Below are 22412 nucleotides of genomic sequence, written 5' to 3'. Positions count from 1 at the left end.
AACGAAATCCGTGGTCGCTCTCGAGATCGGTCTGGGACGCATTCACAAGGACAATATGGAGAATCTAAATGACCCCTGGCCCGATCTACATCGACGAACCGGTCGCCCTTGCTACCATCATCAAACACTTCGCTCAGGAGGACCGAATGGATTGGATAAACCAGCTGTCGAATGCCATGCTCAATAACCAGATGAACGGATACGTGCTCGAGTGGCAGGTGATATTTCTGTTCTTGGAGCACTTCGGTGGCGTCTATACCCCCATTGACCACGCATTCGAGTTATCTGACTTGCCAGAATGGAGCTGGCTCAAAGACCGAAAGGTGACTTTGGTCGGCGTCAAGCACATGGGCGGCTCTGACTATCGCTCGTTCTCTGTGAACTGGGACAAAGCGCCTCATCTCCCTTTTGGCTACGATGCTCCTTCTGGCGACAAGATGGCCTCTGCACTGGAACGCTGCAACGGAACTGCTTTCTTTCGCCCCGACCCGTTCTGTCATCCTGATGTCCTCCTCACCCTCCGAGACGAATACGGGAACTTGATTGGTGTTCTTGTTCAGGCTAAGCTGAGCTCTGGGAAGGGTACTATAGTGTCGCATATCTCGAAGGCTGTTTTCGACAAGGCCGTTAGTTCATTAGAGCCGAAAAATATATACTCCAGGAAAGCCTCGGAGGCTCCCCTCGGAGAGAATGGAACTCCTGTGCGTCTGTTTTTCCATCCTCATTGAAACATGTCGCTCAATATTCCATTCATGGCAATGCTGTTCTTGCCGGGCCATAGGTCAAGCGTCCATCACAGAAGGTCAAAAATAGGGTGCTTCAGGCCTTCGACAAGATGCTGGATGCTACCAACGGCGACACAGTACGTGGGGCTTCTTCCCTTCCACGGCGCAACCCTCGGCGTTCGACTCGTCACCAAGAACGTGTGCCTCCGAAATGGTTGCGTGTGTTGGCCATTGGACCGGCCAGCGCGGATCGTTACTTCGGCGAGGAAGCTCGCAAGCCGCATCCTTACCCTTTGCTTTTGGTCAAGAACGAGCGTATGGTCCAACTATTTGGAGCGAATTGGTGGAATTCGACGAGACAGAACGTGTCTGTCGACCCATTCTGAGCTGATTTCCATCTGCTCGTTCATCTCTTCAGTCTCTACGTCCCATCGCTCTCAATTATGAGTATGTGCTGGTACTACTTTATGCTTTCAGCCTCATGCTTAGACGGTTTTGAGTCTTTCACCGTAATCTTTTTGTCGTACCTGTTTCTCGTTGTCCCAAAAATATGTTATCATGCTATACGACCCTCACTTATGCTCGAGCCTCGATTAATGAATAGAATAGTCCCGATGAATTCCCTCGAATCGAGCTTGTTAGAAATTCTGTCAAGGAACCAGAAAACTCCGGATCACGACGGTGCTCAAGACGAGGCGAAGTTCGAGCGGTATTCAAGAAGGCGGTTTGAGATTCTGAAGTTCGATACATCTTCTTATCTGTTATATTATGATGGTACGTTCAAAGTTGCAGCGGTTCGCCACACACCATGGCCATCGCTGGTCAGTAAATCCGTGCTCTGAATTCTGAACCATGAGAAACAGCGGGATGCCCCAAACGTTGTGTAAGGACATCAATATATTCTGCGTGCTTACAGGGCTTCCACGACAATGTGAACAGCGTCACCATACTTCAGGCCGTACACCTCACATCAAGCAGATTCCTCAATCTGCCTCATTACCTGCTCGCCCGCTCCCAACTCCTCGACCAATCGTGCATAAAGTCTCACAATATCCTTATCGCCCTCCTTCCTCATCTCCTCATTCCTCTCCCGACATTCCTTCTCACCCTTCATAACTCTATACTCGCCCCTCGCCCTCGCATCTTTCACGATAGGCGCAGAAACCTTGATGCGCTCAGTTTCGAAGGCGGTGAATATAACTGAGAGGGTTGAGGTACTGGGTGGGGTGCGCGTTGGATTGTGCGTATCAAGAAGGGAGAGTAGTAGAGAGATGTCGGAGAAGGCCTGGTTGGCTCCTTGGCCGAGGTGCTGTCGATGCCAAGAATTTGTCACGGATGGACTTGAATATATACTTATAACGGATCAAAAATGCAAACGTACGGGGCTTGTAGGATGGGCAGCGTCACCAAGCAGCACGACTCTCCCCTTGTGCCACGTCTTGAGCTCTGGTCGATCGTAGAGACCATACTGCGGACAAGTAAGTCAATGCCCGAACGCCTCTTCTGTATAGTAATGCCTGAAGTCACGATGTGCACTGACCTTGATGAGCTTCTCCGTGGTTTTGATCAATTCACCAGCTCCGTCATTCCAGTTAGCGTACTCTGAGCTCTGAAATTCCTCCAAGACGTGTTTGTCAGCAGCTTGCCATGTCTCCTTGAGCTTTTGCTCGGGAAGAGTGACCCTGTAACCAAACTGTCATTGAAGCTCTAGATATCGCTTTTGGCAATGCCTTGCAAGTCAGGCGAAAATAAGAACGGGAAATCGACCTACGCCCAAGACGTATGAGTGTCCGACACGGGATACGCGATCATATGCGCGCCCAATCCATAAAAGTTCGCCATAGTTGGTGTCGCGGCAAGAATCGCGGGCGTGGGCGAGATTCCACCAGTCTGGGAAAACAAAAATTTGGCTCGTTAGTCAGCGAAAGTCAAGCTGCGAACGGTATGAGACCAACCTGAGAGACTCCGGTATAGTCTGCAGCCACCTCTCCAAAAACGGCTCGCCTCACTCCGCTATGCAATCCGTCACATCCAATCACCCAACTCCCCACATCGCTGCCTCCGTCCTTGAATAAAACCCTGACCATACCTGTCCCCCCTTCTCCTTCCTCTCCCTCATTGCTCCCTTCAGCCTTCCCGTCAAGTTCCTCCACTCCATCCACCTGGTGCCCCCACACTATAGGCACGCCCATTTCCTCCGCACGATCAATGATATACCGATGAAAAGCATGCCGCGCCACAGCTGTCATGCGCACCCCAAACATTTCGGCGAGCCGGGACGGCAAGTTGGAAGAATGCAAGAGTCCAGGGTCCGAGGAGAGGGTGGAATACGACGATAACTGGTAAAGAGGCCGACCAGGGATGTTAGGGACGAAGTCGGGGATTTGGGAGAGGAGACGGAGACCGTTGAGTTGAAGACTTGAGAGGTTCCAATCATATATGAGAATCCAAGCATGCTTAGACGTGTAGCAGAAGAAGCAGGTCGAAAGGGTCGGTCTGTGGAGAAGTGTAACGGCAATGGATGTAAAAAGAAAAACATACACTAGACTGAGACCCGCGGTACTAAACGCTGGTAACCGTTCATAGACAATGGGGTTATAACCCCGCATATTGAGGAGCATGCCAAGGACGGGCCCGGCGATTCCTGCGCCTACGATGATGACTTTGGTACTCGCCATTGAGAGAGATGAGAGGTTTTGGATGTTGACTGAGTGGAGACGCTTAGCCTAGAGGTACATGCCATGTATATATATACACGGTGCTAAGAGAGGATCCCAACATAAAGCGCGGCTGAGCGAGGGGCTGATCCAGGCAGAAATCTAGTTCGTGGTTGATCTTACTCAAGATATCACCGTGTGGATTGTTTTGGATGATTCAAATACTTCTGACCGTATCAAGCGCTGGGAGCGCAGCGCGGAGATGCCATGTCAAGGTCCAAGAATATCAAGTTGACAGGACATGAACGGCAAACATGAGAAGAACCAGCCAGGTTTGGGATATCCTACCGTCACCGAACTGCGAGATTTTCTTCCGGGACTCGAAAGTATCGTGGAATGAGCTGCAACGAGTCGCTTCTGTGATCCTTCCAACATGCGTGAGCGCGATGCAACCCAAATTATTTCTCACCCGGGCTTCGACGGCGATGGATATTGCGTCGGCGCTTGATCTCTATCCAAGATAGGGTGCCACTTTGCTGCGTCGTGCATGCAAAAGCCATGAGAAGGAACACTGAAGCCAAGCCAAGCTCATGGAAGTGGCGAACGGAAAGAAGCGTGTTCGTTTCGTGTTCGTTGTCGGAGTTATCACAACCGCTTCCGGAAGTTCTCAGGCTGATGCGCATCCTGTCCGCTCTACCACGACGCCACATCCCGGTGACTTGATCTTCCTATAAATGGCTCACCGTTCAGTCTGTCTCTTCATCCGACAGCCATCCCCAGCAGCTTTCCACGACTCCTAAATCAAGATATGGCGAACATTAACAAGAGAGTGCCCGGTTTGGAGCAGTACATCTCACTCAACGAACCTAGCATCGGCGCCACACTTCCCCCAGTTCGTCTAGGATCAACGCATTGATCGGATAATTGGTCGTATTGACCGTCATTTATTGTGCTGATGTCCTTAGGAGAACTTTCACCAAAACAAGGATCTTCCTCCTCTCTTCCATCCTCTCAAGCTCCGAGATGTGACCTTCAACAACCGCGTCTTCGTTGTAAGTTCTGAGATTTCTACTCGCACTGATATTAATTCTTCTACAACTTTCGGTTGAAATCTGACGGGTTTTATGCCATAGTCGCCCATGTGTCAGTACAGTTCTGACAATGGCCACGCCACCGATTGGCACTTTGTTCATGTCGGCGTGAGTTGTATAGTGCTTTCCCCCTCCAAAGTCCTTGTCACCGACCGGTTTTCAAACATATGTAGGGCTTCGCCACTCGCGGTGCAGGTGCGATCTGCATGGAAGCCACCGCTGTAGTCCCCGAAGGTCGTATCTCACCGCAAGACGCCGTACGTCCACTGTCCTTTCGTATATTTGACACAATACTGCCAATGACGTGGGCGGGTACTGACGTCGCCACCATCCTATAGGGGCTCTGGACGGACTCCCAAATTGCTCCCCTCAAACGTATTGTCGATTTTGTACATTCCCAAGGTAGTACCATCGGCATCCAACTCGCACACGCCGGACGCAAGTCATCGACGTACGCACCCTGGGTGTTCTCGAATGCCGCTAGAACGCATAAAGCGGGGAAGTGGGTCGCCGAGAAAGATGAGGACGGCTGGCCGGATAACGGTACGGTTCTACATGCCTCTTATATATGTGATGCGTGGGTACTGACTTTGGGTTAATGTGGACAGTATACGCGCCCAGTGCAATTCCTTACAACCCGCAATACCCAACTCCAAAGGCTATGACGGAAGAGTATATGAAGGAGGTCGAGGATGCATTCGCGGCAGCTGTCGAGCGTTGTGAGAAAGCCGGCTGTACGTTCGTTTGTCTCTCCCTTTCTTCGAGATCCTGACTGACTTCTCCTACCCTCTACTGCCCTTTGTGATATGTACCTTACATATGTACCCTACCACCAGTCGATTTCATAGAACTGCACGGTGCCCACGGCTACCTCCTACACGCATTCTGCTCTCCCCTCTCCAACACCCGCACAGACTCCTACGGCGGCTCTCTCTCTAACCGCATCGCCTGGCCCCTCCGCATCGTCGAGCGTGTCCGTGCGGCCTGGGATCCCAAGAAACCTCTCTTCTACCGCATCAGTGCGACGGACTGGGCCGAAACGCCCGAAAAGAGCGACAGTGGAGAATGGCTGCAGTGGGGCCCGGAGCAGAACGCTGTGCTGGTGGGTGAGTTGATCAAGTTGGGTGTGGATTTGGTGGATGTATCGACTGGAGGGAATTGGGCGGGGCAGAAGATCCCGGTTGGGCCTTATTATCAGGTCAGCCATCTTTACACCTAACGCTTTGTTTACACAGGATAAGATTCGGCCTCTGTTATTGATTCACTGAATCTCTTGTTGGTCTTCATAGGTCCCCTTCGCCACTTCACTCAAGAAAGCTTACCCCTCTCTCACCATCGGGTCCGTCGGCCTGATCGAGACACCCAGTCAAGCGAACGGTATCATCGCCGCTGGCGATGCCGACGTCGTTTTCCTCGCTCGTGCTATGATTTGCGACCCGCATTTCGTGATGACAGCGGCGCAGGAGTTGGGTGTCGCGGTCAAGCCTGCGAATCAGTATGAGAGGGGGTGGATGAAGATGTTGACGACGAAGAAAGATTAGTACTCTGATCTGGGTTGAAGTGCGATGTGACTGTATCAGTGGGGTAGTGTGGGGGACGCGAAAGGCATGAAGAAGGACGGTTTTGTATGTTGTACTTGATTCACGATACTCTGGTAGCTGGCTTGACGAGGGAACGAATAGACTGGATGCATAGTCGGGGTATTCAACCGTGCATGTCAAATCCGAATCCAAGAGAGCGAAGACGCAGTTCACACTTCTTTCCTCTGTCTCAGCTTCATGACTATACCTCAAGACATACCCAACTTCTATAAGCGGGCAGCCCTAGCAGTAGAACTTACGCCACACGTTACAGATCACACGCCACACGCCAGGACGCATCGCAGACCTTGCACCAGACTTGGAAACCGAACGACCATAATGATGAAGCCCCTAAAACCCGGACTACCTACGGTCTACACCACGCGCGCCTAACCACTCGTCCTTCCAACCCACCCATACATATCACCCTCCAACGAAACCAAGACATCGAACAAGCACAACACCAACAGACCAAATCAATCACCCTCCGTCAAGAGCCACCTCGCAAAGTCGTCCAACCGCTTCTTCTCACCCTCGTCCCCACCTGTAGTCTCCTCCTCGTAGGCATGTCCTCCCTTCCCGGACTGTTTGAAGCGTTGTTTGCCCGCCCAGAGGGAGGCTTCGATGGCGCGTCCGGCGAAGAAACGACCGTTCATTTTCTGAAATATTTTAACAGAAGGTCGGGAAATCGAACATTGTAAGTTGGATTAAGTGAATAGGGTAGCCAGGGTGGAGGAAGAGAGTAGACGTACGATGACGCATGCCTGGGCGCTGACTGGGTCGCGGAACTTGACCGTCATGATCCCTTCTGGCTCCTTCTGCACGTCCGAACCCAAGCAACAGACAACGAACAGACGTTTCGTTAGCACGAATTTTAATACACCGGGAACGCCATTGAAGCATGAGAAGATATAGAACGAAAGAAAAACACGCACATCGTACAACACCACGTTCGTCACCTCACCCAGCGTCTCACACTCTTCTCTCACGTCTTCTTTCAGATCCAGCAATAATGTGGCATCTTTCTCCAGTTCCTCCAGCGTAAACATATGTCTCAGCACGACAACACGGCTATTCGGGTTGGCACCTGCGCCTTGTGGGCCTGGCCCAAGACGGTCTGCGTCCGTGAGCGATGGCCCAAAGTTATCTTCATCGTCCCATTCCTCCAATTTCCTGTCATAATAAAAGCCATCAGTACAGTCCTCTACCAAGCGATGATGATAGTGCAAAACGACATACTTCTGCATCTTCCCCAACCTCCTCGTCGTCTTCCTCTTATCCACCACCTTCCTCGTCCTCTCACCCTTCCCGCTCGCCGACCCAGGAGCGCCGCTCCCACCACCTTCTTCCCCCTTATGCCCAAATTCAGCCCTCTGCACCCTCATCCTCGTCGTATCGTCCCCCAACCTCAACTCCGTATCATCAAGGATATTGACCGCCAACTCCACCGAATCTTCCTTGAAATACACCACCAGCGCCTCTCCACTAAACTCCCCACCTCCACCTCCAGCGCCATTGCCATTGCCATTACTCCCCTCATCCGTCTCCCGGGCGTACATCTTGACCTTCGGCTCCCCATCATCGTCCTCTTCGATCAATCCACATTTAGAAAAACAAGACACGATCTCTTCGTGTGTCGCGTCGAGCGGGAGGCGGGTCACGAATACGGCTGTGTTTTTCGATTTCTTCGGGGGTGGTGCATCCGCACCTGTACCATTGGAAGTCGAGGCGGACGGTTTGGACGAGTTTTTACCGCGTTTGATGGAGATGGGACCAGAATCGGGCGTGGCGGAGGTGTAGTCCTCGGGTTGTTTCCGCTTTTTGGCACGTTTCGCGACGGGCGCTGCGGGGGCCTAACGATTGTATACGCACACATACATACCCACCAATGATGAGTGTATTGTCGAAGGGGAGGGAGGATAAACTGGTGGTGGACGTACCTCTTCGTCTACGCCTGCGATTGAGTATGCGGCGGCTTGGCGCTTCAGGAGCTCCTCATCTACCTGTGAACGTCAAACCCAAAATCACGCGTTTCGTTCGTATCTTTCTCGTTCACATGCACAACCAAACCCCAGCCAAAAGAGAGATGATATAACAGAGCAAAGGAGGGATACAAAACACTGTTCACGTACAACACAGAAGAAAATGCAGAAGAAAGAAAGAAAGAAAGAAAGAAGAACCCGTGGCGGAAAGACTGAAGCAAAGCACTAAAGAACGCGTACTGACCACAGGAACCCAAGCCCCCTTCCCCGCATCATACTCCAGCTCATCTCCATTATCGTCCTCGAACTTCCACGTCTGGCTCTGCGTGTCGAAATGGATGCGCGGGTCGGAGGCGAATGCGGCTGCTTGGGTTTCGGCGGAGGAGCCTGCGGCGAGGGTGGACGGTGTCGCGGTCGAGGCTGACGTTGACGACGAGGCCGACATCGTTGCGCACTATGTCGACGAGAGGGTATGATAGAAGATGCAGTTGTGGTTGAGGAAGCACGCGCCGGAAAGGGTTTACTTGGTTCTGTGAACGTTCGTCATGCAGTGGCGACTGCAGTGGAAGTTGCCGCCCGGTTCTCAGGGGCGTGTGGCGTGTTACTGTGGCGCGTTACGATGCTCAAACCATCCCAAACAACTCGCCATGGTCGACACCCGCATAAGAAAAGGTTGATTTAAGAGCTCGCATCGAGCTCGCATCGTCTATTGAGTACCATATCGTAAACTTTATCAGGTGACAAGCTAGTGTATCAAGAAAGGAGTCAGACATTACGACCCAGTACTAGTAGGAGGTAGGGTATCTATGTTCGAGTACGAAGTATGAAACGGAACATGAGAACGGATTTTTGGGATGGTGCGAAAGCTAAAACGGAGATATACGAGAAGAGGCAATAACGATATTGATAACAAGAAAACACAAAGCGCAGGCAGCGGAACGGGAGGCCACCACGTCGGAAGATACGTCCAAGTCCAAGAAAGCTATCCACAAAGACACAGCGTGAAGAAAAGCGCAAGAATAACGAACCACTCTATGAGGACGCCCCGGCCCCCTACCCCCGACGCGACTCACCACCCAACCTGACCACCCTCAAAAGGCAACACTTTCACCCCCGTCTCACCCCTCACCTTCCTCAACGTATACCTCTCCAGATCATACTTGGCATACGAGTTCGCCGCAAGCCTCATCGCGCGGATATGGTGCGGACGGCCGTTAGCGGCGACGGCGTGTGCGCGGGACTGCCAGATACAGGTGGCGAGGTTGAGGCCTGTGACTGGGTCAGGAATGCCGTACCAGTAGAGGATGAGGCCTCCGTTGCGGATGGCTTCTTCGTGGGCTTGTTTGTCTGCTTCGTAGAGTGCTAATAATATGATATACTGGTCAATCGGGTTTCAAGGGCGGATGAATTGGGCGGGGTGAAGATAATGGCTTTGAAACATTGAAGCTACTCACGTCCACTCTCGCTGCCAGGTTTTCTCAAACTCCTGAATGCAACACAATACCACTCTCTCTCTTCCTCCTCCGGCAACCTCAATTCATCCCAATTGAACGCCTCCTCGTATCCCACTGCCGCATACCTATCGTCTCTCGGCGCAAAATGATGCAACGCCTTATGCAAACTCAAACTCGCAGGATCGATATCAGGCAACCTCGTCTCCGTCGTCAGTGGGTTGGACTTCGAATCGGAGTTCGGTTTGGTCGAGCGCGAGGAAGAGAAGGGGATGTGGGTGGGATAGGTATAGGGGAGTGAGGAGAGGAGCGGCGGAAGGTAGAGGATCGGTTGAGTCGGTTTCGTGAGGGTCGTGGAGGAGAATTTTGGGAGGTGGTGCGGGTCGTGTGATTGTGGGAGGGAAGAGATGCTCGAGGCGGGAGAGGGAGGTTCGGAGGCGGTATCGGAGGAAGGCTCGCCAGCGTCGGAGTCATGTATTTGGATCTGAGGCACCTCGTCTTTCACCTCCTGGGCGCTGGCACTGACAGTAGAAGTGAATGCTGTGGCGTGCATTGCGAAGACGTGTGGGCGATCGTGAGCACAGAGTGGGTCACTGTCAGACGCAGAAAGAGGAGTATATAGCAGCGGTCAAGATATGAACAGAAGGCCTTCTACGTGCAGGGCAGATGCCGTATAGCTTGAGTCAATACTAGGCTAAACGTTGGGGGAGAAGAGTACTGATATAGCCCGCGAATTCGTTATACGGGCTTTTATATCGAGCTCGGAAGCACGCCAGCGCAGAGCAAGAAGTGCTGACAGATCCGCCAGAAAATAGAATATTAGGAGCCCATTGCAATAGAATGAGGTGCCGAGCCTGGAGAAATGAACGGTGACGAGCTATCGAGGAAGGACGGTGTTGGATTGCGCGATGTTTCGCAAGGATGAGCCTGCGGCAACGAGCTCAGGGTGAAGACTTCCGCGCAAGTTTCAAGATATATTCTTGTCCATTCCCGCACAGCACAGAAGATATCATAGTAGTCTCCGGGTTCGTATGGGGTTAACCAGGTCGTGTGCGCCAACAAAAGCGCAAGTTCTAGGACAAGCAAAAGGTTGTTTACGATTGGAGGAAAGACGCTGGACCATCGCTCGGTAAGTCCCGGATCGCTCAGCCACAACGGTCCACGACGCCTCCGATATCTCTCGAACGCTCACCTCCAATGGCTGCCACCAAGAAAGCTGCAGACCACACCCTCTACCATCTCGCTCCTCGCGGCTTCTGGAAGAAATTCCGTGTGTAATTAATTACTTAGCTTTACTATCCGAAAACTAACGCTTCCAATGTTGGACCTTTAGGTGATGCAACGGTCGTGAACCCCGACATCTCCAGCGGTCTTCCTCTCGCTGCCGTCAACAGACGTCCCCAACCTGCTTCTCGTCCAGAGAAATACAGCACTCCCGCCACGAAAGGTGCGTACTCGTACGCTTTCTATTTTGTTACATATACATATCGCTGACGAGACTTGATGATGAACTTGTGGACTCGGAACATCACCTCCCGCGGACCCACAGCCTCTGACCCCGCTCAGAACCCGTACTGGAAACGAGATGTTCGCCGCGCGTACCCTCAGCTTTCCGTTGTCACCCAGAGCGAGCTCTCGACCCTTTTGATCCAACATTCATCCGCACCTGCGTACGTCTATCATATCAAGTTCATCCTGCCTCCCCGCATGCTCACACAACTGTTCTCATCCCACTTCACCTCTTTCATTCGTCCCTTGCTCGACATTGCATCGTAATCCGACATTCAATATGCACATGATGTCGTGCTCGCCACACTATACTTCATACGACACACCCCGCCACCATTTTGTCCTCTCGCATACACCTTCGTCCATGCGTCTCCCATCGAACCCAACGTCCAGCGTGAGCGCACCATCAGAAACCAAGGAAGGCGACGCCTCCGTCCCCGCCACCGCTCCCAAACCCGTCGAACTCACCGAAGCCATCGCCACCATCTCCTCCGCTGCGAAAGCCTACTCCGCCTCGAAGCTCCCCCCGTCCCTCCCCACTCCTAACAAGCGATGGATACCCGAGCTCGCCCCAGATGCGCCTCATGATCCGAATGCGTATTTCCCTATGATACTTGTGAAGTAGACGTAGATGGGCGGTTGCGTGGAGCATACGGAATCACATTATTTTTCGTTGTTAATGTGCAGTGACAATGTTGGATGGACGAACCACACTGCTATGGAAGAGGGAGTACCACTCGTGTTCGGATATAACATGAACACCGAGCGCTACTCTCACCGTCTCAATCTATACGCCGCTAGCATTCACTCCTTGAAACTAACAACCAGCGTTGGCTTCGTGCTCTCGCGCAATTGAGCTCCCAAGAAGTCGTGCTCCCGCAGTGTTCATCCATTCTTGCTGTCACCTTCCGAACAAGGACTGAACACGAATTGTTTTCGAACAAACGGTCGATCTTCCTGGCTGAAGGCCGAAGCTTTGAAGGACTTTGCTATCGATCTATCTCGCGGGCTCGATATGACTATAGTCCGTTATTTGACCGCTCAGTGGGTTCCAAGCTTAGTTCAGGACAGCTTCAGAGAACGTATGCTCATATCGTCGACCGCCTATCTGAAAGCCCGCTCAAACTTCGGTTCATGTCTAGCGCTGTCAGCGCTTGGCATTGTGGCACAACCCAGACTGAGGTGATCCCAGCCTCTCAGGCCGTAGCAGACAGTACTGAAGCACATTGCCCTGCCACGATACGCTATTGAACTCCTTCTCGACGTTCTGCTTAATTAAAAGCTAGACACACGCTGGCCGAGCGACTTATCCGAGCCTTGAGCCGCGTCATCTGCTGTCAAGTACAAGTGAGCAAGCTTTGCGGTGCCTAATGGAGAATAGACAGAAGCTAAAAGAAAATCTTTCTCCATCTTGTAGACCCAAGTAGAGCCCGGCGGCAACGTCACGACTCAGTAAGAGACCCAATCGTGTAACGCAGTAGTGTGTGTTGACCCGATTTTACGGTATGCTGTCGGAACATGGATTGGAATACCTCCAGTCAACCTAGTGCATGTAGCATACATATATACGATGGTTCATAGATACAGACATCAATTCCTAACCTTCATTACAAGAGATACTCAATCAAACGGAATATCAACAGCATTACGAAAGCCAAGTTCAAGGTAGGGGAGAACCAAACATCGCCAGACCACCATTCCAAGACCAATGATCACAATGAATCAGGCCGGGAGAATAAAGAGTAGACCTCCGCGCGTCTTCGAGCGACACGACGAGCAACCCGGGGTTTGACCTTCTCACTGGCACTAGCGTGCGTCTCAATCTCATCGGTGACGAGGTACAGCGGTGGAAGTTTCCCCTCTCGACAATCGAGATAGGCGCCTTCATCTTCGTAAGACGCAGTAAGTGACCTGGAAAACCACTTATGGTTCCTCCATCCCAGACCGGTCAATTTGCATTCCGCGCTACGACGAAGATCATCGACGTCCCCTCCTAAGACACCCTCGAGCACAAACGTGAAGATATCGACGCCCAACGATGTGCACGGTGGCGCAAGTTGGAAGTAGATCCATTCTTTGCGGGCTTGACTTTCTGAGAGAGCTGGTGGGAGGCTGTCCAGAAAATGATGAAGGACGAGGATTCGAGAGAGGTAAAGGGCGTAGAAGACTTTGTCCAGAGAGCGAGAGAAATCGGTGCTCCTGCAGGCGGACGAAGCTCGTAACCGGGCGAGCGTTTTGAGCGCAAACGCAAGGTCCGGTGAAGTTGAAGGGATCCCGGATTCGTCTCGAGAGGTGGCCGCAGAGAATGAGAAATAAAGGCCCCAGTACTGAAGAAGACCTTGGATAAGGAGGCTGGTCTTTCTTGTCGATGACGCAGTGATGTAGCCTCTGCAAGTCATTCAGTACTTCGCTCTTGAATTTTATGGAAAATAGGAACTGACCTTTTGGTGTTCATGAGCTCATCAGCGATCTTGATAGAGCTGGCAGTACTTGAGTTATCAAGATCGTGCAGATAAGGTATGTTTCGAGACTCGACGCCCGCGTGCTGAAGAAAGGACACGGAGGGAAGGGCTCCATCCCGGATTGCAGTGAATATATAACTGACACGGTCAATGACATTATTGATGACAGTGTTCAATGGATTGTGGAAGGCAGCTACCAGCCGCGTTAGACGGCGGAAGGATTGAGGGTGAACGATGAACTCACGATGAGTAGAAATTTCGCGGAGATTCCCAGTCTCACGAGTCCTGTACAGGACCTGGGCCAGGTCGGGATGAGCGCGGGCCAGAACTCCAAAGTCCTTGGTATCTCCAGTCCAGATACCAAGGCGAGTGATGAGCTCGTATACACCGACTGTCGCCTGTAGCATGACTACGCTGCTAGACCAAACCCGCCTGAAATCGTCCTGGTAACGCGCTGCGAGGCGAGCCTCGTCGGTCGAAGAATCATCTGGAGAAGACACAGGAGTCCTTCCGACAGCACCTGATGAAGGTGTTTTGCGCACGATAGGCGGCGACGAAAGTGTTGTGGCAGTAGGTGGTGAGGAGGGAGGCGTCAGGCTGGAACTTAGCAATGAAGCCGGAGACAGTGATGGCGACAGATAATTAGAGGACGAAGACGGCGATACAGAGAGCGATGACTCTGGCTTATTTGAGCAATGCGGAACAGGTGAAGCAGGAGGTAATGACGCTGTGGCCGTAGAAAGAGGTAAGGGCATGAGACTCCGCGATGTGTCGAGAGAGTCGACTTTCGTCTGAATCTGAGCTGGTGAAGATTGAGGTAGCCATTGATGGCATACGCGTTTTGCCATGGGTTGCCCAGAGTCGGCAGAATCAAGCGTGAGGGTGCGTTTACGAGTGAACACCATGTTGTCAATGGAAGACACCAAAAAGTAACGGCGAACCTACCATCGACAACGACCAAATCACAGCGAAGTCCGGCAAATCCCGTCCAGCGAACAATGGACAGCAAAGACGGCCCGAGAAGTTCGAGCTGCGCGTGTCAAGGAGGGCAAAACAATATTTATTGTGATAGCACAAGTACTTTGACAAGTGACTGTGTCGCAATCCGTCTGCCTTACCCAACTGAAGCAAGGCTGGCGAGAAACGTTGCGGAGTAGATCAAGGCTCTGTCAATGGTAGTATACTACAAAATGATACTATTGGCATGTTCTGGCTTTCGAATCATTGGCCATCTGTGTACATACAGGAGTGTCTATCTGGGAGTGTAACAAATCGGCAATCATGGGTGCTCAAATTATGAAAGTGCTCTGCTTGCAGCTTTAGATATGCATAGGTAATCTATAAATTCTGCGAGGGTGAGCTGCGACTCAGCACTGTCGCGTGAACTGTCGCATACCCTCTGCCTTTGCTTCTTTCACCGCCTTCTCCCGTTCCCACAGTTCCTCCATGACGAGCGAGATCAATGAAAGCAAATTTTTCCGGTCCTTCGAAATATTGCAAAATCCAGCAGAAGAACGCTCAAACTTGAGGCTACTGGAGTCACGGAGGATGCGCGCAAAGAAGTGAGGGAGGGTACCACGTATGATGTCCCAACCTTTCCGGTCACTATAAGATGGCAAGTGTGATGCGCCCATATCGAAGGAAAGAAGGGGACGGAGGGCACTGAGGTTCGTCGGAACGGTGACAGGTGCAACGGCATCAACAAACAGTGAGAGTTGACGGAGATTCGGGCAATGACGACAAAATGGAATGAGGGCATTCAGAGTCATCGAGGCATCCTCTGGGTGGGCGAGGGTAGGACAAGGATTAAGGGAGAGCTCTTCGAGAGTCGACCAACGCAGAGCTAGTGTTTCCGCCTCATCATCTGTCATCTCGATAGCTTCATCATGTATGAGGGTCAATTTTCTCAGTGCAGGGAAATCCAGAATAGGGCTGATATCCCGGAAAGTGAGACACGAGTCATCGTCCTGAACAATCACCGGACACTCGACCAAGAATTCCAGCTGCTGAAGGTTTTGACATACGGGTGCGAGCATCGATAGGAAGTCGTGGACCTGAAGATCACGATGCGATGCGACCTCTTGAAGGGTATAATATAACGACAACTTGGTTAAGTTCCCCAAGGGGAAGTTTTTGTGGGTGAAAAATGTTTGAGCTTGTTGTAAGGGTGCCGAGAGCGAAATCTCGCGAAGAGATGGAAAGGAATCGGAATCAAGCTCTACATCAGCCAGGTTCGAGACGTGAAGGGTCCCGTCGAGGACTCCAAAATCTTTGATGGGCATTCGGAGGGAATAGAGACATGGCAGGCGGGCGAGGCTCGACATGACGGCCGATGTGAGGAGGCACGGGGTAAGTGAAACGACCGTTAAGGCGGAAAATTTCTTGATAAATCTTGGGATCTCGTTAGCGATCTCGTTAGCGTCCTTGTCGCTTATTTTCTGTGCATCGTTGATTTCGAATCTCTGAAGGGATGGAAGTCTATCCATGATTCTGTCGAATAGAGCCTCGGAAGTGGATGGGCAGGGAAGATCGTAGTTGCCTCGAGCAGGTCTAGAAGCTAATATATCGAGAGACGTTGCCGGACCGCTTTGAAGGAAGAGGTTCTCGAAAGTGGAACTGCCCCTAGACCCCTGGATGTGACGAAGGTTGGGAAAGATAGGGGAATGCGGTCGCGAGGCCGCGATCTCATATAGTGCAGTGAGAGCAAAGGTGGGACGATTGCTCGAATCTTTGATGCGTCTGACACGACGGGTATTTTGCATGAATCGTACCCAGTCAGCGTCGTTGGGAGACTTCACGAACGACTGCATCGCAGTGGATGGTTAGCATCTAAAAGCACACCCGCTGTTAATGCTGTGAAGACTCACCAGTCCCGTCCAGTCTCGCTTTTCCATGGGACTCAAGGATGAAAATACATTGGGCAGTGGCACCTCATACCAAACGGCATCCAGCGCGCACTCCGACCAAGTCTTGCACACACAAGCGTTCCGGGCATTGGACCTTTGATCCAAGAAACCAAAGATATGGGCGATGATTTCTTGGACAGTCAATACATGATGCATCTAGGTATAATGATGTTATTAGAAAGGTCAGAAAAGTAACGCGTGTAACTGAAAACTGCATACCGTAGCGATTGATGTTCTGGTATGTTGGACGCAGGTTCACACGTCTGGGGGCCGGTTTCTGTGAGCGATATCAAAGTACTAATCTGTTATGGACTTCAAGGACAAGTGCAGCAAGTGCGAGACGACGGGCGTGCAGCAAAGGTACGGTTGAAGTATGAGACATGTACAGTCGTGTCTTGGTTGAAAGAAAACGTGGCCCGGGGTTATGCGGAACATTCCGAATCGGAGCCCGAACCTGACAATTAAACGCCAAATTTTGAGATATTGCACAATGCCTGAACCCAACATGCAATGGCATGCTATCGAAAATCAGGGAAATTCTCATACTCGTGTATAGACTGCACTTACTCAGCCGGCCGAATATGTGATACTTATTGAAGACGCCTGCCTCATCTCAGACCGGACACAGTAACAGCAGTAACATGGACGCCACTTGAACGCCACAACACACGCGCCCGTTTGCGCAAGCTTTGCGTCCTACCACCATCATGGTGAGTACCGCCGACTAACTGCCACTTTACTTCCTCACCCAACTGATTCATAGCTTTTCTGCTGTTTGCCCCCATGACGTGAAACGACGCGATACAGCTCATCTTCTCCGTATTCAAGACGCTCACGGACCAACGCGTCACCGTCGAGCTCAAAAATGATCTTTCTATCACTGGAACGCTCAAGTCTGTGGACCAGTACGTTCTTTCAATATTCCATGGCCCTTCGAACAAGGGCTGGACGGGATTTGGGTGTTACGCATTGGGTGAATGTGAACTTATGGATGGGCGTTTGTTAGGTTCTTGAACATCAGGTTGGACCAGATCGAGGTGATGGATCCGGCGCGACACCCACACATGGTGCGTACTGTCCACTTTGTTCGACGTTCGCTCTCTGACTGTAGAATTTTGGATGTTTATGTGTTTGGTATAGATGGCGGTAAAGAACTGCTTTATTCGTGGGTCTGTGGTGCGGTATGTTCAGCTGCCATCAGAGCACGTCGACACGCAGTTATTGGAGGACGCCACACGACGAGGTACGTCCCTCGCTATCTTTTCGTTCATCATCATCATGCGATCTACCCTTAGTTGTTGTTATGAATGATACTCATTTCTGGTGTTGGTTGTGCAGAATCCGCCAACCAGGCCAAACGATGATATTGGCGTATCGACTCAGTCCTGCCGTCATAGTTTTCCGTTTCCTGTCTGTTCACTAGCTTTTGGCACTTCGCTACCTGCATGATGCTTTGAATACAAGCCGTCATTGTACGATTATTCTACACCAATGTTCTCGCTATCTCTCAAGAAGACAAGCTCAATATATTAGACAAGTCAACGAATCTCGATACAAAAGTACATGGATATCGGAATGTCAGGAACCCGAGTCTGGGTGTCTCCAGACTTTCACCGTGCCGTCAGCACTGGCAGTTATCATCTCCCCAGCCTCATTTGGGTGGTGTTCCGTCCAAGTGATGACCTTGTGGTGCACTTTTGGTGGTGGGTTGGGCTGGAGGGGAGTTGACTGTTCCAAGGACACATACGGGAATAGCACGAGCAGCAGAACCAAGACCAGGAGTATCGATCGAATATCAACGAGTCAGCAACCAATGCTCAGTGCCACATCCCCTACGATCAGAGATTCTAGACGATATCACAAGGAGATGGAGACTCACGTCAAGTAGGTCCCAAGCCCAGACCTCTCCCTTCTCGTCTCCACACACCACGCTGGCTTCTCCGTGACCAAAACATGCCCTACACCTGTAAGAAGTATGACTATGGCCAGTAAAGTCATTGAGCATCTTTCCGCTGAAGGCATCCATGAGTCGAATGTGTCCGTCGAGCGTGGTGACGAGATAAGTCGACTCGTCTTGAGTCGGGACGATGGATGTTACCGGGTCTGAGAAACGAACACAGGTTCAACGAAAGATGGAAAAGGTGCCCGGAGAAAATGCGTACGTCCGATGTAGTCCGCGCGAAATTCGCCCTTGCGAAGGTCGTATGTACGGACGTGACCGTCGACTGAGCCAGACATGATGATTGTGGGACCGATGTAAAGCGTCTGAACAGAGTCCCGCGCTTCTTCCAACGACTGGATGGGCTGTCTGTTCTGGGATCTGGGTTCGAAAAGTCAACATTGAATGAAGCTGTGAAGGAGTACATGAGAGCACACCTCAGATCCCAGAGCTTGACGGTTGAATCATACGAGCCTGAACGATGACAACGAAGTGCCACAATCAGGGCCACACTTGATATCGACAAGAACAGCGAGATGATCAAGGATAATGTGGACATACCACTGGCAACGACGGTAGCATCCTTGTTGAACTCGACGACGTTGATCTTTGTCATGTGTCCAGAAATCCGTCGAATGGTCTCTCCGGACGTGACGTCCCATATGAACACAGACCTATCGCCTCCGGAAGATGCGAATTTCGCGTTGTCGTGTGCACTACGTCGGCCCACATCGTAATGTCAGTCAAATGTTACTAGCAGCATATGATGATGCTCGTACACGCATATCGAGAGTACCTCGTATCCATGAGCGTTATACGACTTGATTTCTGTACCAAGACTTGGGTTCCAGAGACGAATGGACCGGTCTTGCCCACCGGTGAGAACATATTTTGCGGCTCCTTTAGCGTAGCGTGAGACGTGTACTGCGCCCTTATGAGATGAAAGCGTTTTGTGAAGGGTACGAGGGAGGGGTTGCGGGCCCCGAGAGGGTGCCATGGTCGTGGAAGTTGTGCGAAACAAAATCCAAACAAAACATGAATATCCACCAAAGCCCGACGGCCCGGGACTTCCGTCAAGCAGTGACTAAACCGTAAACGGCGTCTACGGTGGGCTTGACTCTCACTTATCACGTCGACGTATCTAGTCTCTGTCTAGTCAAGTAGAAAGAGGCGTGCATCTCTTGAATTGTCTTGAAATATGTCGAAGCGTTCGCTTTCTCCTGGCTTGGTTGCGCTTCCTCGCCCGAAGCGAGCCCATACCGAAGGAGACACCTCAGTATCTGTCCCACGTCGCTCACTTGAAACCTTTGATACACTCTTCTACGACGAGCTCATCCTGCACATATTCTCTCATCTTTCTTACCGTGATCTCTGTGCTGTCCAAAGGACGAACCGAAACTGGGCACGTCTAGCGCTTGACAACCAGGTACATATCCCATCGCCTCATCTTATTCCCTATTGAGAGAACTCGGTGATGTTCATCTATCGAGACGATTGTCGTAGCTGTGGAAAGGGCTATATCTAAGGGAGTATGGGAAAGGAAGGTTAAGGGGCGGCAGGGGCTTCATAACAGGCTTGAGGTCTCAGCTGGGACGGAGCGACGGGAGAGAAGTTAAACCCCTTCCACATGGAAAGGCGGTCGAGGTGCAGGATCCTGAACTATCAAAGGATTGGAAGCAGATGTTTAGGATCAGCACGAACTGGAGGACTGGTCAGAGAGCTCTTTACCTTCGATGCATCATTCTAATCAAGCGTCATTGCTTCACAATTCTTAGGTCGCTGCCGCACATCTCACGTGAATTTCGAGTCGGAGGACACTCCCATCCCAGGCCCCTCCTCGTCAAGACTTCACGGACTGCAGCGAGATGTTTATACCAGAACACGTACTACACACGTAGTCCTTGCTGGCACCGCCACCATTCTCGCTTCTCCAATGCCTTCGACCTCTCCCGAACTCATTCTCATCTCACCTTATGGGCAGAGAACAAGCCTACGAGTTCAGCCGCAGCGTAGAAATGTTTTGCAACACATTACCGCTATAGCTGTAGATCAAAGCCCACCTTCATCAAGTCCGCCACAAACCCGACTCGTCGTCTGCCTCTCCTCAGGCGAAATTATCGTACAAGTGCTCTCCACATCTCAGTCGCTCACAACTACTCATGCTTACGCGCCATCAACCCGTACGCAACGAACTGTCGCAGTACACCATGTCGCATACCATCATCCGCTCCTCGTCACCCTATCGTCGTCTTTCCATCTTTCCATCTACGACCTCTCGGGCGACAAGTTCCAACTTCGAGATACTCTCAACAGCTTCACTTCGTACCCACCGTCCAGCATGGTCCTCACCATGCCCTTCCAAGATAAGCTCCGTGGAATATACCAATGGCGCGTGCTGTTGACCTATGCCAGCCCCGTGTTTCCAGAACATTGGAGTGTAGGAGTGACAGAAATCTTAATCTCGAATGTTGCTTCATCGGAATTCTCATCCCTCATCGGTCCTTCTACCTCTGCGCTCTGTGGGATCAACTTCTCAACCTCGCTACTGGATTCCGAGAGTCCATCCGAAGAAAGTCGCGCTATACGATTATGTTCCTCGAGGAGTACGCGGGCATTCGATATACCGTTTGGGTTTATCGATCAGGCGAAGTACAAGCTCGTCAGGGAACAGTGGGGAAGAAAGGTCCTTCATGTTTCGGGCACGCAGACGGATGGAAAATGGGTCGTCCTCGCACCCGCTGCAGCACCCACCCATAACCCATATGGAACTGCGTCCGCGTCTGCCGACTCGTATGCGAACCCACTTCCCGGCACATCATCGCCGTCATCGCCATCGCCGCCTTCATCACCCTCGAGTCACGACTTCGGCGTATCCAGCTATACACCAGCTTCTCTTCCTATTCAACTATACCGTCTTTCGTTCCCTTCATCGTCGTCATCAAACAGTAATCCAAAGCTCACATTCGTCCGCAATCTATATGGACCGAGTGGTCCGTCAAAGGCCCTCGCTCTCGCGGACGGGAGATGTGTCAGTTTTGGCGTGGATGGTAGCGTTTGGGTTTGGGACCTGGAGGTGGGGACTGGAGTCGAAGTAGAAAGTCTGGGTCGGCACTCTGTGGATCGTGGTCTGGATGCTGAAGGTGGAGATATAGATTTTGACGGCGAAGATGATGAGGGTGGGGATAGCGAGTGCGAAGGGGTCGGGAAAAGGATGCAGGGTGGAGTGGAGAAGCTACATATACAGGCAGGGCTGGAGAGAGCGGCTGTCACGTTTGATGATAGGCGGATTGTTACGGCGGGTGAGCGGGGCGTCGTTGTGAGACACTTTGATGCTTGAGTGATGGAATCATTCTTTGGAGGATACATAGAGAGCGGTGAGGATAGCGTGGTACGATACTTCACGAAGGTTAGGATTGGATGAACCTGTATGTAAAACAGTGCACTTTTTATATCTGTTATTCTGACTGCAGTTGGAACGGATCCCCATTAAGATATCAGACTTACAGATGATTCGGCACAATCGAACGGATGCCATCCGTATCATATTTGGTCAGAGCATGGTTAGAGTGTGCTGCACTGACACGCATTGGACGGTAGGTCGAGAGCTAAACCTACAACCGAGTCGCCAGACGGGGCAGTGCCTTGATGATTGCCTCACCATGACTTTCCTCGGACTCGGCGACATCGATTCGCGACATGAACGTAGACGACTCTTTAGTGCCTTCTAGAATCGACCTCTTTGAGGGGGCTGCGTTGTGACGGCGAAGGGCGCAGAATAACACGATGCCCCATGACGCTACCGCAATCGTAATTTGTGTGGCGGCAGAGTACAGTGCAGGCGCAAATTCCCATAACCACAGCAGCTTCCACAACGTAGTCTGTGCCTCTCCATTTCCCCTCAATCATGTCTTCCTTTCCTACCTCACACTTATCCCCATCGCAAACAATGGAGATATTCTTCAATGCACTGCTCAGCGTGGAGCATTACCAGGGCATCGACAGCGACGAGCCTTCCATGAAGCCACAGTTTATTGATAGACAAACACTTTTGCAGACTATACGGAACATGAGGGCTCAAACAAAGGCTCGAGACTCCGGTACAGGCGATCA

The 22412-nt window shown here is 51.5% G+C and overlaps 10 protein-coding genes across 10 annotated transcripts; 5 read left to right on the top strand and 5 right to left on the bottom strand.

Moving 5' to 3' along the window:
* Positions 1 to 68: 68 nt before the first annotated feature.
* On the top strand, positions 69 to 1262 carry STEHIDRAFT_172178 (uncharacterized protein; the record flags this gene model as incomplete). Its single annotated transcript, XM_007309774.1, has 2 exons — positions 69 to 701; positions 782 to 1262. 2 exons carry the CDS (start codon positions 69 to 71, stop codon positions 1109 to 1111), a joined length of 963 nt encoding a protein of 320 aa, XP_007309836.1. The 3' UTR covers positions 1112 to 1262.
* Positions 1263 to 1695: 433 nt separating this feature from the next.
* STEHIDRAFT_115311 (FAD/NAD-P-binding domain-containing protein) lies at positions 1696 to 3403 on the bottom strand (the record flags this gene model as incomplete). The annotated part of the gene is made up of 6 exons (XM_007309773.1): positions 1696 to 2034; positions 2107 to 2193; positions 2266 to 2407; positions 2497 to 2615; positions 2681 to 3221; positions 3267 to 3403. 6 exons carry the CDS (start codon positions 3401 to 3403, stop codon positions 1696 to 1698), a joined length of 1365 nt encoding a protein of 454 aa, XP_007309835.1.
* A 787-nt stretch (positions 3404 to 4190) lies between these two features.
* STEHIDRAFT_172177 (FMN-linked oxidoreductase) lies at positions 4191 to 6144 on the top strand (the record flags this gene model as incomplete). Its single annotated transcript, XM_007309772.1, has 8 exons — positions 4191 to 4274; positions 4348 to 4434; positions 4516 to 4581; positions 4647 to 4730; positions 4812 to 5016; positions 5082 to 5207; positions 5310 to 5671; positions 5763 to 6144. The coding sequence occupies 8 exons, from the start codon at positions 4191 to 4193 to the stop codon at positions 6012 to 6014; spliced, it is 1266 nt and encodes a 421-aa protein (XP_007309834.1). The 3' UTR covers positions 6015 to 6144.
* Positions 6145 to 6381: 237 nt separating this feature from the next.
* STEHIDRAFT_172176 (uncharacterized protein) lies at positions 6382 to 8512 on the bottom strand. The gene is made up of 6 exons (XM_007309771.1): positions 8280 to 8512; positions 7994 to 8056; positions 7293 to 7906; positions 6989 to 7226; positions 6806 to 6871; positions 6382 to 6712 (listed from the first exon to the last, which is right to left on the bottom strand). The coding sequence occupies exons 1-6, from the start codon at positions 8478 to 8480 to the stop codon at positions 6530 to 6532; spliced, it is 1365 nt and encodes a 454-aa protein (XP_007309833.1). The 5' UTR covers positions 8481 to 8512; the 3' UTR covers positions 6382 to 6529.
* A 382-nt stretch (positions 8513 to 8894) lies between these two features.
* On the bottom strand, positions 8895 to 10039 carry STEHIDRAFT_104539 (uncharacterized protein; the record flags this gene model as incomplete). Its single annotated transcript, XM_007309770.1, has 2 exons — positions 8895 to 9397; positions 9490 to 10039. 2 exons carry the CDS (start codon positions 10037 to 10039, stop codon positions 9105 to 9107), a joined length of 843 nt encoding a protein of 280 aa, XP_007309832.1. The 3' UTR covers positions 8895 to 9104.
* Positions 10040 to 10683: 644 nt separating this feature from the next.
* Positions 10684 to 11620, top strand: STEHIDRAFT_67019 (NADH dehydrogenase subunit; the record flags this gene model as incomplete). The annotated part of the gene is made up of 4 exons (XM_007309526.1): positions 10684 to 10756; positions 10820 to 10933; positions 11036 to 11207; positions 11395 to 11620. The coding sequence occupies 4 exons, from the start codon at positions 10684 to 10686 to the stop codon at positions 11618 to 11620; spliced, it is 585 nt and encodes a 194-aa protein (XP_007309588.1).
* A 1087-nt stretch (positions 11621 to 12707) lies between these two features.
* On the bottom strand, positions 12708 to 16625 carry STEHIDRAFT_142405 (uncharacterized protein; the record flags this gene model as incomplete). Its single annotated transcript, XM_007309769.1, has 8 exons — positions 16583 to 16625; positions 16325 to 16519; positions 14854 to 16261; positions 14702 to 14709; positions 14403 to 14487; positions 13702 to 14259; positions 13437 to 13650; positions 12708 to 13383 (listed from the first exon to the last, which is right to left on the bottom strand). The coding sequence occupies exons 2-8, from the start codon at positions 16517 to 16519 to the stop codon at positions 12708 to 12710; spliced, it is 3144 nt and encodes a 1047-aa protein (XP_007309831.1). The 5' UTR covers positions 16583 to 16625.
* A 445-nt stretch (positions 16626 to 17070) lies between these two features.
* Positions 17071 to 17727, top strand: STEHIDRAFT_134801 (U6 snRNA-associated Sm-like protein LSm2; the record flags this gene model as incomplete). Its single annotated transcript, XM_007309768.1, has 5 exons — positions 17071 to 17073; positions 17171 to 17268; positions 17370 to 17430; positions 17504 to 17606; positions 17702 to 17727. 5 exons carry the CDS (start codon positions 17071 to 17073, stop codon positions 17725 to 17727), a joined length of 291 nt encoding a protein of 96 aa, XP_007309830.1.
* Positions 17728 to 17886: 159 nt separating this feature from the next.
* On the bottom strand, positions 17887 to 19299 carry STEHIDRAFT_104530 (nuclear mRNA splicing protein; the record flags this gene model as incomplete). Its single annotated transcript, XM_007309767.1, has 6 exons — positions 17887 to 18091; positions 18243 to 18466; positions 18526 to 18683; positions 18740 to 18776; positions 18864 to 19018; positions 19082 to 19299. The coding sequence occupies 6 exons, from the start codon at positions 19297 to 19299 to the stop codon at positions 17942 to 17944; spliced, it is 942 nt and encodes a 313-aa protein (XP_007309829.1). The 3' UTR covers positions 17887 to 17941.
* A 144-nt stretch (positions 19300 to 19443) lies between these two features.
* On the top strand, positions 19444 to 21954 carry STEHIDRAFT_104527 (uncharacterized protein). Its single transcript, XM_007309766.1, has 4 exons — positions 19444 to 19728; positions 19806 to 20013; positions 20078 to 21727; positions 21794 to 21954. Exons 1-3 carry the CDS (start codon positions 19501 to 19503, stop codon positions 21637 to 21639), a joined length of 1998 nt encoding a protein of 665 aa, XP_007309828.1. The 5' UTR covers positions 19444 to 19500; the 3' UTR covers positions 21640 to 21727; positions 21794 to 21954.
* Positions 21955 to 22412: the final 458 nt, after the last annotated feature.

This window comes from Stereum hirsutum (genome assembly GCF_000264905.1).
Source record: "Stereum hirsutum FP-91666 SS1 unplaced genomic scaffold STEHIscaffold_18, whole genome shotgun sequence".
Classification (NCBI taxonomy): Eukaryota; Fungi; Basidiomycota; class Agaricomycetes; order Russulales; family Stereaceae; genus Stereum; species Stereum hirsutum.
The sequence above is the reverse complement of the archived record's forward strand: the minus strand, read 5'-3'. Positions and strand labels throughout refer to the sequence as shown.